This window comes from Salmo trutta, chromosome 17 (assembly GCF_901001165.1).
Source record: "Salmo trutta chromosome 17, fSalTru1.1, whole genome shotgun sequence".
Classification (NCBI taxonomy): domain Eukaryota; kingdom Metazoa; phylum Chordata; class Actinopteri; order Salmoniformes; family Salmonidae; genus Salmo; species Salmo trutta.
In genome coordinates, this window is record NC_042973.1 from 27,145,192 (window position 1) to 27,159,428 (window position 14,237).

General features: G+C 39.7%; 1 protein-coding gene across 1 annotated transcript; it reads left to right on the plus strand.

The window, feature by feature from the left end:
* The first annotated feature begins 2,433 nt into the window (after positions 1-2,433).
* On the plus strand, positions 2,434-11,617 carry LOC115151970 (aspartate aminotransferase, mitochondrial). Its single transcript, XM_029696354.1, has 10 exons — positions 2,434-2,602; positions 3,450-3,606; positions 3,787-3,915; positions 4,014-4,073; positions 4,186-4,347; positions 4,478-4,582; positions 9,768-9,918; positions 10,038-10,203; positions 10,295-10,445; positions 10,635-11,617. The coding sequence occupies exons 1-10, from the start codon at positions 2,523-2,525 to the stop codon at positions 10,755-10,757; spliced, it is 1,284 nt and encodes a 427-aa protein (XP_029552214.1). The 5' UTR covers positions 2,434-2,522; the 3' UTR covers positions 10,758-11,617.
* Positions 11,618-14,237: the final 2,620 nt, after the last annotated feature.

Here is a 14,237-nt window from a genome sequence, read left to right on the forward strand (position 1 = left end):
GTAGAAATTCCTATCAATTAATCATCACTATTTAAATATTTAATTGAAAGCCATGTTTTGCAGGAAAAGACTGGCTTTTTTATCCAATGTGCAATGCACAAAGATGAGCATTTGCGTTATGTTGTAGTAATTTCTATGAGATGCTTATTAACAGACCATCTTAGTATACTGTAAAATTTTTTTGTCAGAGTGCTACCTCAATTTGCTATCTGCATGGGCACCTCCCATCAAGGTCTCCTTTGGAAAGAGGTATTCCTAATTCATGATGACCAGGTTTATCTCCATATAGGTTTCACATGTAAGGATGTCAATGAAAAGAGTGAACAGAAGTAACAATCTATGATACAATATTATTGTACGCTATTATTGTATGCTATTACTGTATGTCAAAATATGATTAAGATTCACATAGACGTGTTTTAGCTTTGTTGAATCTGCAGTCACCATCCCGATCTTAACTAATAACTAATATTATGACTAGATATCAGACACATGGAGAGCAAGAGAGAACAGCTTCATACATGACGATACCTTTAATTATTTAAACATATATTGTATGAAAGGAAACTTGGTGTTTTATTTATGTACTCTTTAAATATAGCTCCTGTGAATTAAACAACTCATCAAATGGATGTCCCTGCCTAGATTCCCTACAGTATATCCACTGAGCACCACACACACAAACACCAATACACACTCTGGTGACTAAGACATAAATACTGAACCTATTTACAAATTAGCCTTTTTACTGTGCAATATACTACAAAATCATTTATATCTGCATAGGAGGCTGCTGAGTGGAAAACGGCTCATAGTAATGGCTGGAATGGAGTCAATGGAATGGTATGAAACACATGGAAACCATGTGTTTGATGTGTTCGATACCATTCCATTTATGCCATTCCAGCCATTAATATGGGCCCGAGTAAAACAAACAAGTTTGAAAAGCTTCATCTCAAGATGGTTTAAATAATGAAATATGTACTAGGGAAGGGGCAAGCTGATAGACAGATGCAGGCAATGCCCAATTAAAACAAAAACATATTGGGAACATTTTGAGGCCTGGCCCATTTCCAGTGATAATCACTGAACCAGCACAGGACAACTAACAAACTGTAAATTAAGTCAATAATGTTATCTAACACTGACAACATGCCATCAGCACATGACAGAGGCAAGTCTAAGCATCCCACTGCATCGTTGATAATTGCACACAGGCAAACCAGTCTTTATCCTAAGGGACTATCCTCCCACAAACCCATAATGCAATGTAATACATTTGCTATGGACTTAGGCCATCCCAACACATAGCTTCTTGTGTGGTGAGATACAAGATTCAAAATGATAATGGTGCCGTACAAAGGCAACAAGGAAATCCAATAATATAACAGGAGTAGTCTATATTCTCTGAACTTCGATTATGTTTACACATTCATTGATTGTGGTATCAGAGCTTTTCCAGTGCTATACTTACTAAAATCCATTCCATTTTCCACACAGGTTGTAGATGACAATATTAAAATGGCCTTTCCAACAGACTTGCTGTTTCAATCAGAGAGGAGAGGCAGACTAATATAGAAGCAGACAGGAGAGGAAGTCGTGTGGGTGATGGTAAGCTAGAAATACAAGATGGGGGAAGAAAGGGAGAGGCTTCTCGAGGGGATAGAGGTACACTTACTCTTGTTTCACTAACCCTAACTCACACCTCACTTTTGCTATACACAGCGGAATGCACTTAGTCCTTCCTGCATGAAAATGTTATCTGCAATGTCATCACTCAGTCATAGAAAAAGCCCACCGAACATCTCTCCCTTGAATTAGGGGAATCTCTGCGTTTATTGCATTTACAAACATTCCCACACATCTATTTCACAGTTATAAACGATGGACTAATAATGCATCTAATATTCTAGATCATAAGGATACATTTATTTTGTAAAATGGAGTGATAAAGCACTTAAAGACACTGTGCAATGACGACATGGTAAGCTACAGTAATCATTTGCATGCATTGGTAGAAACCTTATTTTTCAATGGTAACACTTTCAGTGAATACAACCAACAAATAAAGCATTCCAGGTAAGGCTGTGCATGCTTGATTGCCGTTGGGGCTGTGCTCTGTATAACCTAATCGATCTTTGAATGTGAGATATTTAATGACAATAAAGAGCTGTTTATCAACTTATTTAAGATGTCAAAATGTAAAGTAAGTACACTGGGTGGGCTAATAAATACAATAGCATTACAAACCCGTATGGGCTGTGAAATCTTCTGCATGGAGACCTTGTATTAGATACACTTCTATGGGGCTGTATTGTCACCAAGTGGCCAATAATATGTATCACAATAATATGTATCCCAAACCTACAGTGCACTCAAAAAGACTGAACTCTTCTTCGTGGCGCTGTTGAGCACGTGGGGGGGGGGGGGGGGGGGTGCTGCAATTGACAGCAGAGCTACGTAGTACAGTGTGTGGGAACTCAGAAGACGGTTTTCCGTGCGTGTTGTGTTGAGTACCAGCAATGGCCCTGTTGAAGTCAAGCAAGATCATTTCTACCGTCGGGGTACACCCTCCATTGGGTGTGCTCTCCATTCGTGCCAGGTAAAATGTGCTCCGAGAGTACTGCTTTATTGACTAGCTAGCACGTTAGCTGACAGCCATAGACAACTAGTCAGTGCAGAGCTAGCTAGCGGACGAACGACCCTTTGTCTTTCCCCTCAAAGGGAGCAGAGCAGGTTGCTTGCTTGTTATTTCAAGACAAATGGACAACTAGCATGTTAGCTGGTTTTCAAAGCCATGTCCAGGTAATTAGCAAAGTAGCCATTGATAGGCCTTTTGAGGCTGGTTGGCTATTTGCAACCTCGCCACCAACCAAGGTTGTTCAGTAGCTAGCTGGCAAGCTAACCTAATGTTACTAAACTAGGATCCAACAATGTGCCACAGCTATAGTAGCTACATGCAGTTGGAGGAGTTGAAACAGCTTTAGCACTGTCAGAAATCATTGACTTTAATGTGTAGCAAACTAACAAGGTCACAAAACACTAACGAGCTAGCTGGGCATGTAGTGCTTTTCCCCCTCATGACTGGTCAAGCATGTTTCATTACTGTACTGCTGGTGACTGGCTGACCACTGAAAGAAAGGTAGGCCCATCAAATGAAGCCATTAATGCAATAAATGATGATGTAAGCCTGTGACAGAATGTCATCCTTGCAACATTAGTGGTTGGTTGTTGATGCTGCAACATCCAACATTCCTGTTTGTGAAAGCAGACTAGCTTAATCAATTTCAGACTGTTAGGGGATTACCACCACCTAATTTGGATCAAATCCTACTTAGTGCAAAGGTATCAGACTACTTAATCGGGTGTAAATTGAGTTGATGCAAGTCTGTGTTTTACCCTTTCTATCTTCTACGGGATGGTTCAATCTCCCTACCCAACTGTTTCAGCTCATGGTGGTCCGAGGTGCAGATGGGTCCCCCTGACCCCATCCTGGGAGTGTCAGAGGCCTACAAGCGTGACACCAACCCTAAGAAGATGAATCTGGGTGTAGGAGCATACCGTGATGACCAGGGCAAACCATATGTCCTCAGCTGTGTTCGCAAGGTGTGTTCAATCACTGCTTGATGATTATGATGATGATGACTCTCATTATAAACCTCATAACATGAGAAACAACAATTTTGATAGACTATAAGTTAAAAAGACGTCAGCCTAGCTGCCTATAATCACTTTGACACAGAGAACAACAGACTTTGGCTTGACTTTTACCCTCTGTATTCTTAGGCTGAAGCTCAGATTGCTGCAAAGAAGCTGGACAAAGAATACCTGGCTATTGGTGGTCTGGGGGACTTTACCAAGGCATGCGCCAAACTGGCTTTAGGAGACAACAATGAGGTTATCCAGAGTGGCAGGGTAAGTCGAGCCTTTCCTGGAACTTCAGACATCCTGATTCTACGGCACAGCTTTAAAAGCCTTATTTTGACCGTTTTTTGTTTATTCCTTGTTCCCAGAACATCACTGTCCAAACTATTTCTGGAACTGGGTCCTTGAGAATCGGAGCCAACTTCCTGGTAAGAGCCCTGATCCTTTTGCTTTTTTAAAGATCTAACCATCATCATGAATGCTAATGAATGAAAGTCTCTTCTTTTCCCCACTCTCTTTGTTCCTGCACCCCTCCCTCAGTCCCGTTTCCATACAGAGGCCCGGGATGTGTACCTGCCCAAGCCCTCCTGGGGGAACCATACACCCATCTTCAGAGACGCTGGGATGCAACTGAAGGCCTACACCTACTATGACCCAAAGACCTGTGGCTTTGACTTCCAGGGAGCCCTGAATGACATTTCTGTAAGACATGGCACAGAAGCCTAATCTTCCCCTACCAATGTGTACACATTGTACTCTCCCTATCAATGTGTACTTCAAGTAACTGCTGGATTATAGATAAACAAATGTATTACTGTTTCCTCTTATTCAGAAAATTCCTGAGAAAAGTGTCATCATGCTTCATGCCTGTGCCCACAACCCCACAGGAGTGGATCCTCGGCCAGAGCAGTGGAAGGAGATTGCTAACCTGGTGAAGGTAAACACAACTGAATATAAAGTTATGTAGTAGGGTCGTTCCATGAAATGAGTGCCTTTTGCTTCCCTTTGATATTTTAGGTAGAAATTGTGCACAAATATTGAATTTGAAAAGCCTGTTATATTAGATGAAGTGCCCTTTTTAATATAGACAACATGAAAACATTTTAAAATTTTTTATATGAATAAAGTCTTGCTAAAGTGCCAAAATTCAGAGTTTTGACATGTCCCTCTGTGACTTCTAGGAAGATTTTAACCCACTTAACCCCAACATTTCATGTGATTTAATTTTAAGGTAAAAAAATAAACCTGTCCCTAATTTTTAGGTCAACCCTGTTAAATGAACTGAACTCTCCTTTTAACATGGTAAAACTATTCCTTTTTTAAAATTGTTTTAAAAGAAACTGGAACATCTGATAGTCAAATCATAGTGTAAAAGCAGGTCAGCTGATTCTACTCTTTTTGGCCATTTTCTGGTGTTTTGTGGAGGGAAACTGAACAGGTTGAGAATAACACATCAACCCTGTTACCCATAGATTAACAGGCTAGAAATGTTTTAACAATAATTTTTGGGCGATGAAGCTTGCATTCAATTGCCCCTCTCTGTTGCACACAACAAGCTTCCATTCCCCTTGCCACAAGGGGATTTATGGCTGATTTTAAGATGAAACGTCAACTATGTTACAGTTTTAGGTGGTGGGCATGGCAATGGGTGCGGCTGGCCCATTGGCGCTGCTGAATTTTAGAGAACATTTTAGAGGCCCCCATCTTGGTGGTGTAGAATATTTAGCATTTTTAAATCCATTTCCTGCAATTCGACCCTTTTCTCCATAGCGCGGCAATACTTCATTTTGCAGTTTTAAAGCTAATTTCCTGCAATTTTATGAAATTTTCCATGGCTATTGCTGTGTTCTTTTGCTTAAACATTAAACAAAATCAATATAGCTAACTTCATTGTTTTGGGAATTTTCCATTCTCCCTGACGGTCTAGATTTTATTTTGGTGATTTGTTAGTTCTCAAAGATTATATTATAAAAAAAATATATAGGTCATTATCTTTTCTACATACTTTATATCTGGTTTTAGTCGTTTTAAGTTTTACACTGAAATTATTTTTTTATTATGTTGAACACGTGCTCTTTATGACAATGTTAAAATTAGGTGAAACAAATGTTGTTTTTTTCTACTACAAAAAAAATGTATTAAATTGGTGGAACGACCCAGTAGCCCTATGAAACCTAATTACCCACCAACCAGGCCACAATACAGTGCCTTCAGATAGTATTCCATAATGACGAAGCAATTTTTTTTTTTTTTTATGTAAAATATTTTTTTTTATATTTGCTAATTTATTGAAAATGAAATGCATATCTAATTTACATAATTATTCACACCTTGAGTCAATACATGTTAGAATCACCTTTGGCAGCGATCAGTGCTTTTTGAGGTCAGTTCGATTATTTTTTTTAAATAATCACGGATTTCTATTATTTAGGTTGAATAAATAAAGCATACTTTTATGACTGCTGAATACCAACTATCAATCACTTAGATCATGTATTTTCAGGTAGAGCAGGGTTCGCGCAAGTTGCTTGAGGTGCTTAAATCTTGACAAATGTAGATTCAACCCTGCATGCAGGATATAGATTTTTATGAATGGTTTTGCCAGACCCATCCAGGGATGTAGTAGAGGGTAAATGCCGCTTATGCACCTTTTTATTTGTGAAATAGCATTTACTCGCCTTTTTTTATTTAATTATCATTTACTCACTTATTATTGCGTTCCCAGCGTTGAGCAATGCTCAGAAGGCTTCTTGATCTGAGTTCTAATCGTGCCTACCTTTTTGAATGAGTGGAATCATGAATGATTAATGTACGCTCATTATGTTTCCTGCTCCCCTGGATTTGCCTTTTTAGCAGTGCATTCACTCACCACTCTGTCTGATGGGAAACTCCGCTCACGACATAGGCCAAGAAGTGAAACGAACTACCTCAGCCCAGACCTACAGTGGCAAGTGGTAGAGAGGCGCCGCCGACAGTGGTTTTTGTAGTTTTTTTAACATCCCTCGCCTCCTGCCGTGTCAACAGACATCCCACAAAACAAAAACCCCCTCACTCTCTGAGAATGAGTGTACAACTGGTAAATAGTCGATGATATTTCAGTCTGATGTCTAGCTGGCTAGGTAGGTTAAGGGCTCTGGCTGTTAGCAAATGAGCTAGCTATATCTAGCTGGCTAGAAGGATCAAGTTAGAAGCTAACGTTGAACCGAGCCTGACCTCAGCAGGAGCAGTTGACTGAAATTAAGCTAGCCATAATCAAAAGATGGGCTAGTTTAAATTCTCATAACAAAATACCTTTTCTTTACCGTGAGTAGTGAGACAGACAGTTGTGAGTCAGGCTGAAGGAGGCAAAGGAGATACACAGAGAGAGGAAACATTGAAGCAAGCAGGGACAGGAAACATTGAAGCAAGCAGGGACAGAGGTTACTAGTACGATGGTTCCCCAACTCGGGGTCTGGGACCCATGTGTTGTCCCCTTTAAATTTAAATAGTGTCCCCTGAGAGAATCTTTAATTTTATCAAACACAATAACATTTTTCTCTTCAAATGGGTATTGAATACAATATTCTATAGTTAACTAAGGTCATTTTACACTGTCAGAATTCACTTTCATGTCATGTGTTGGGACAGCCTGGGGGACCTAAAATGTAGTGAAATATTAAGACGATTTAAATATAAAGAAATGTAATATGTACACTGAACAAAAATATAAACACAACAATTTCAAAGATTTTACTGAGTGACAGTTCATATAAGGAAATCAGTCAACATCATCAGTACTGACTTACCACTGTATGTAGTGAAACATATTATTGAGGAGAACTTGTAAGGTAGTGATGAATAATAATAGTAAGTTAGTGGTTTTTTTTCATGAGGTTGTGGCGATATACTGCCATCTTGTGGCGACTAGAAACAATTGCATATAGAAACTATTGCAAATTGATGGGCCTTGAAAATAAATATTAGTGCTCGAAAAAGTACTGAAGTCCTTGACTTGCCACTGTCTGTACAAACCGTGGTTAGTGATAGATTAGGAAGCAACAGCTGCTCTCTCTAGCCCCTCACGATCGTGCATTCTTCTGCCTCTTCCGTAGCAGGCATAAAAGAAACACAGACCCGACAAGTAGATGTGCAGTGGATTATGGTCATTCTCGTTAATTACCACGTTTTATACACTTAACCATAGAATATTGCCCTGTTGGAAACAACAACTCCCTACTACATCGCACAGTTCAGGCTGGATCTGATTTATCTCTAGAGAAAGTGCATTGAGCTTACAGAAAAAAACTGAACGAAATGGAATTCAAATAATTTAACCGACTTTGGTCAATTAGTTGTTTAAAAACGGAAAAAAATTACAGACATTTAAGTTAATTGCTCAGCACTAGCAGATTACAGCTGTGAGTCTTTCTGGGTAAGTCTCTAAGAGCTTTGCACACCTGGTTTGTACAGTATTTGCACATTATTCTTTAAAAATGTCTGTGAAGTTGGTGGTTGATCATTGCTAGACAGTTATTTTCAAGTCTTGCCATAGATTTGCAAGTAGATTTACCGTAATTTCCGGACTATTAAGCGCACCTGAATATAAGCCGCACCCACTGAATTTAAAAAAAAAACAAATATTTTGAACATAAATAATGCACAATGTACCGCACATGTCTATAAGCCGCGGTACATTGAAGCCACCGGTACATTGAAACAAATGAACTTTACACAGGCTTTAACGAAACACGGCTTGTAACAAAAATAAATAGGCTTTAATGAAACACGGCTTGTAACAAAAATAAATAGGCTTTAACGAAGCACGGCTTGTAACAAAAATAAATAGGCTTTAACGAAACACGGCTTGTAACAAAAAATAAAAAATTAGCAGTAAACAGTAGCCTACCAAGAAAGTCATTGGTCACTATCTTTCTCCTGTGCACTGAAACCATCTCCTTCGGTGTTGGAGTTGAATAGCCTCAGAATTGCTTCATCCGATATTGGATCGTTTTCATTGTCGCTCTCGTCACTTTCATCCGGAGGCAAATCCCCCGCTGAGCCCTCTTCAACACGCAGCAGTCCAGCCTTTCGAAACCCGTTGATGATAGTGGATTTCTTGACAATGCTCCACGCTGTCAGGACCCAGAAATTAAAAAGCGGGAAAAATCCATATATTAGCCGCGTCATTGTTTAAGCCGCGAAGTTCAAAGCGTGGGAAAAAAGTTGCGGCTTATAGTCCGGAATTTACGGTAAGTCAAAACTGTAACTATGGCACTCAGGAACATTCAATGTCATCTTTATAAGCAACTCTATTGTATATTTTGGCCTTTATGTTTTAGGTTATTGTCCTGCTGAAAAGTGAATTTGTCTCCCAGTGTCTGTTGGAAAGCAGACTGAACCAGGTTTTCCTCTAGGATTTTGGCTGTGCTTAGCTCTATTCTGTTTCTTTTTATTTAAAAAAAACTCCCATAACATGATGCAGCCACCACCATGCTTGAACATATGAAGAGTGATAATCAGTGATGTGCTGTGTTTGGATTTGCCCCAAACATAACGCTTTGTATTCAGGACATAAAGTTAATTTGTTTGCCACATTTTTGCAGTTTTATTTTAGTCCCTTATTGCAAACAGGATGCATGTTTTGGAATGTTTTTATTTTGTACAGGCATCCTTCTTTTCACTCTGTCATTTAGATTAGTATTTAAATTAGTATAGTAGTAAAAAAAAGAATAGAAAAATCTGTCGTTCTTGCCCTGAACAAGGCAGTTAACCCACTGTTCCTAGGCCGTCATTGAAAATAAGAATTTGTTCTTAACTGACTTGCCTAGTTAAATAAAGGTAAAATAAAAAAATGTGGAGTAACTCAATGTTGTTGATCCATCCTTAGTTTTCTCCTGTCACAGCCATTAAACTCTAACTGTTCTAAAGGCCTCTTGGTGAAATCCCTGAGCGGTGTCCTTCCTCTCCTTAGGAAGGACGCCTCTATCTTTGTAGTGACTGAGTGTGTTGATACACCATCCAAAGTGTAATTAGTAACTGCTCAAAGGGATATTCAAAGTCGTTTGTTTTATTTTTAAAGTCCAGGTCTGTGAATACTTTCTGAAGGTACTGTACATAAGTTCTCTCATGTTTTTCTCTTCCAGAAAAGGAACCTCCTGGTGTTCTTTGACATGGCCTACCAGGGCTTTGCCAGTGGTGATATTGACCGTGATGCCTGGGCTGTCCGTTATTTCATTGAGCAAGGCCACAACATTGTGCTCTCTCAGTCCTTTGCAAAGAACATGGGTCTCTATGGTGAGTTATGATAATTGCATTGGTCATGTTTGAGGATAATGTTTTGGGGAAAACAAAATACCATATTTATTATTTAAGCTAAGCAACATGCATTGTGTGGTGGTGTGTGATGTCTTCAGGTGAGCGTGTTGGGGGCTTCACTGTGGTGTGTAAGGATGCTGAGGAGGCCAAGCGTGTGGAGTCCCAGCTGAAGATCCTCATTCGGCCCATCTACTCCAACCCTCCCATGAACGGGGCGCGCATCGCTGCCACCATCCTCAATACACCAGACCTGTACAAAGAGTGGTGAGTAAGTCATTCACGAAGTGTTGTATTTCAATTGTCCCATAGCCAACATGATACGTTCCCAGCTGAGTGACGGCTGTTCTCTCCCTAGGCTGGGGGAGGTGCATGGCATGGCTAACCGCATCATCACAATGAGGGAGCTGTTAGTGGCCAACCTGAAGAAGGAGGGCTCCACTCAGAACTGGCAGCACGTCATTGACCAGATTGGCATGTTCTGCTTCACAGGGCTGAAGCCTGAACAGGTAGAGTAACTGTGCTGAGACTCTACACTGTCTCATAATATAGTATGTGATTTCCATTGGATTACTTACTGGTAAGGAATCATTGGATGAAACATCCAACATGGCTATACTATAAGTATCTGTCTAGATATTAAATTGCTAAATATGCAGTTAATGAGTCGTAATGAGTAACTATTCCATCTTGTGTAGGTGGCGCGCCTCACAAAGGAGTTCTCCGTCTACATGACAAAGGATGGGCGTATCTCCATGGCTGGCGTCACCTCTGGCAATGTGGGTTACCTTGCACAAGGTATCCATGCAGTGACCAAGTGAGATGGCTAACCAGGAGTCACACCGTAGTCACCACCAGAGGATAGAGGGGCGGTAGCGCCAGACAAGAAAAACAAAACAACTTTTATGTAAATTAACCCTCTCCTCTGCTTTCCTTTAGGGAAAGACTCAAAAGTAATAAGATACCATAGGGTTATTTTATTTGGCATTTCCTGTTGGCATTGTCTAGATATTGTATGTTGGACTATCTGTGACTAGGTTTTTAATGTGCGGTTCCCTGAAAAAAATATCCATGGAATTCTTGAATCTTTTTTTACCCTCCCTCAGACATGCATGCAGTGGTCATGAGCTCAAAATATCTTGTGTAAGTCATACTTGACAATGAAAACTAACAAGCACAATATCACTGTTTGGAATCATGTCTTATATTGCAGCATGTCCTCTCACTTGGCCTGAGCACACCCTGTCTCTAAGAACTGTGCTCAACTATTGGCTGTGATGTGGAACACCAAAGTAATAATGGTTAAGACATTTTTCTAGAAAATTCTTTACTAAAGATACTGTCTCTTTAAGGTAATTGTATTGAAATGTGCGTCTAATTTATTAAGGATTAATTTACAAAATCTTTTTCAAAAAATATGTCAGGTGCTACAAACATTTGTTACAACTTTATTGCCAGTGGAACCTTTCTAGGTGATGGTACTGGGGTCATGGCACTTGTTTTATGTGGGAAGATATGTGCTGCATGGAGTCCCTGATTGTGATGATCAGCCAGCCACAATGTGTGCTAAGGATGTTATTTTGCTGTTGTAACGGAAGAGCGCTGTCTACCAATCAACAACTGCCACATCTCCCACTGATACTGTACCATTTAATTAAATATATTATTTATATACACTACCATTCAAAAGTGTGTGGCTCACTTAGAAATGTCCTTGTTTTTGAAAAAAAAACATTTTGTCCACTAAAATAACATCAAATTGATCAGAAATACAATGTAGACATTGTTATTGTTGTAAATGACTATTGTAGCTGGAAACGGATGATTTTTAATGGGATATCTACATAGGCATAGAGAGGCCCATTATCAGCAACCATCACTCCTGTGCTCCTATGGCACGATGTGTTCGCTAATCCAAGTTTATCATTTTATAAGGCTAGTTGATCATTAGAAAACCCTTTTGCAATTATGTTAGCACAGCTGAAAACTGTTGTTCTGATTTAAAGAAGTATTAAAACTGGCCTTTAGACTAGTTGAATATCTGGAGCATCAGCATTTGTGGGTTCGATTACAGGCTCAAAATGGCCAGATTCAAAGACTTTCTTCTGAAACTCATCAGTCTATTCTTGTTCTGAGGAGTGAAGGCTATTCCATGTGAGAAATTGTCAAGAAACTGAAGATCTGGTACAACGCTGTGTACTACTCCCTTCACAGAACAGCACAAACTGGCTCAAACCAGAATAGAAACAGGAATGGGAGGCCCTGGTGCACAACTGAGCAAGAGGACAAGTACATTAGTGTGTAGTTTGAGAAACAGATGCCTCACAAGTCCTCAACTGCCAGCTTCATGAAATAGTACCCACAAAACACCAGTCTCAGCGTCAACAGTGAAGAGGTGACTCCGGGATGCTGATGCTCCAGATACTCAACTAGTCTAAAGATGGCCAGTTTTATTGCTTCTTTAATCAGAACAACAGTTTTCAGCTGTGCTCACATAATTGCAAAAGGGTTTTCTAATGATCAATTAGCCTTTTAAAATGATCAACTTGGATTAGCTAACATAACGTGCCATTGGAACACAGGAGTGATAGTTGCTGATAATGGGCCTCTACGCCTATGTAGATATTCCATAAAAAATCGTCCGTTTCCAGTTACAAAAGTCATTTACAACATTAACAATGTCTACACTGTATTTCTGATCATTTTGATGTTATTTTAATGGACAAAAAACATGGCTATTCTTTCAAAAACAAGGAAATTTCTAAGTGACCCCAAACTTTTGAACGGTAGTATGTGTAATATATTCTGTATACTGTATGAACTCTTTTGACTCTCAATTTCAGGAGCATGAAAGGTGTTTTGTTGCTTGCACATTGCCGTTTACTCCCATGCCCCCTGATTTTCTTGAACATCATTGAAAGTCAAATGTAATCCTTAAGATGCCCTCTGACTTTCGGTGAGGACGGGCTCATAGTAATCACTAGAATGGAATGGTATCGAATGCAGCAAACATGTTTTCCATGTTTGATACCATTTCATTCACTCCATTCTAGCCATTATTATGAGTCGTCCTCCCCTCAGCAGCCTCCTGTGGTGTATGTTTCTGAGGGGCCATGGAAAGCACAGTTCAGGTGCCCAGTAACACACTTTCCCTCAAAGCCAAGCACTGGTTTGTACTTTGTGTTGTGAAAGAACAAGATTAATGGTGGACTCCACCTTGTACATTATGGAATGCAGGGTCACAAATGTTCTAAAGCATGTCAGTAGAATCTTTGAATGGGTTTTCAATCACCTGCTCTGAGGTTCCAGGACCTAATGCTTACACATTAGGTGGAAGCATCTGTTTCTTTCCGAATAGACAGATTTTTAACTACTGTACCCCTGATCTTTTTCTGGCCAACATCACTATCCACATCTGTTTCATAGATTCATTAAACTGAAGTTCATTTGAATGGTACAAATCTCATCATCATGATTGTGCACTGTAATTTTCTGAGTTTCTCAGATTTTGGTAATGTCAGACCAGTGTAAGTTCTCTGTAAAATAAAGATGGTTGCACAGTTTGTGTAAATGTCAGATACTTCATTTTCAGCAATGATTCAAGCACAAAGTGAACTGTATTAGTGAGAAGGTAAACTTGTCTTACCATAGTCGGGCAGGCAGAAAGTAAAGGATAAGGTGCTTTAGGCCTAATACTTTCTTTGAACTAAATGATGACACACATTAGGCTACATTTATTTTCCATTATGTGCTATGTAGGCCTACTATTGATGTGGTTATTGCGCCCTCTGCCTTTAATTAGGTGACTAGGCTAAACCACTGAAGTAAATCGTTGTGTACTGTAGAGTCAGTAGTCACTACAGTACATACGAAGAAATAGGCCAAAATATCTAATGGCTTTTCATAATAACCATGAGTTACGCTTAATCTTTTGGGACGAACGTTAAAGGTGACAGGACCCAGGCGAGTCCTCGGTCTGCAAATAGTGGAATTCTGGTGATGTGAGCTCTGCTCCGGGTAAGATTATTGCCAGAAACCTAGCCCAAAGGCCAGAAGATGGCGAATGCATGCAGCTGATTATACAGACTTCTACACTTCCCGTGGACCAGTTCATACATGACACATTCTCCATTCAGGCTGCAAAGGCGTTGGTTTCCTCCTTAACTTGATTTAATGGCAAGAAGGTGGAGGAAAAAACAGGAGATACCTTCTATATGAAACATGTTCCACCATTATGCTAGAAAAGCAATAATGCAAATCACCTGTGTTGTCAGTAATTGGTGGATGTCTGGTTCTTTTCT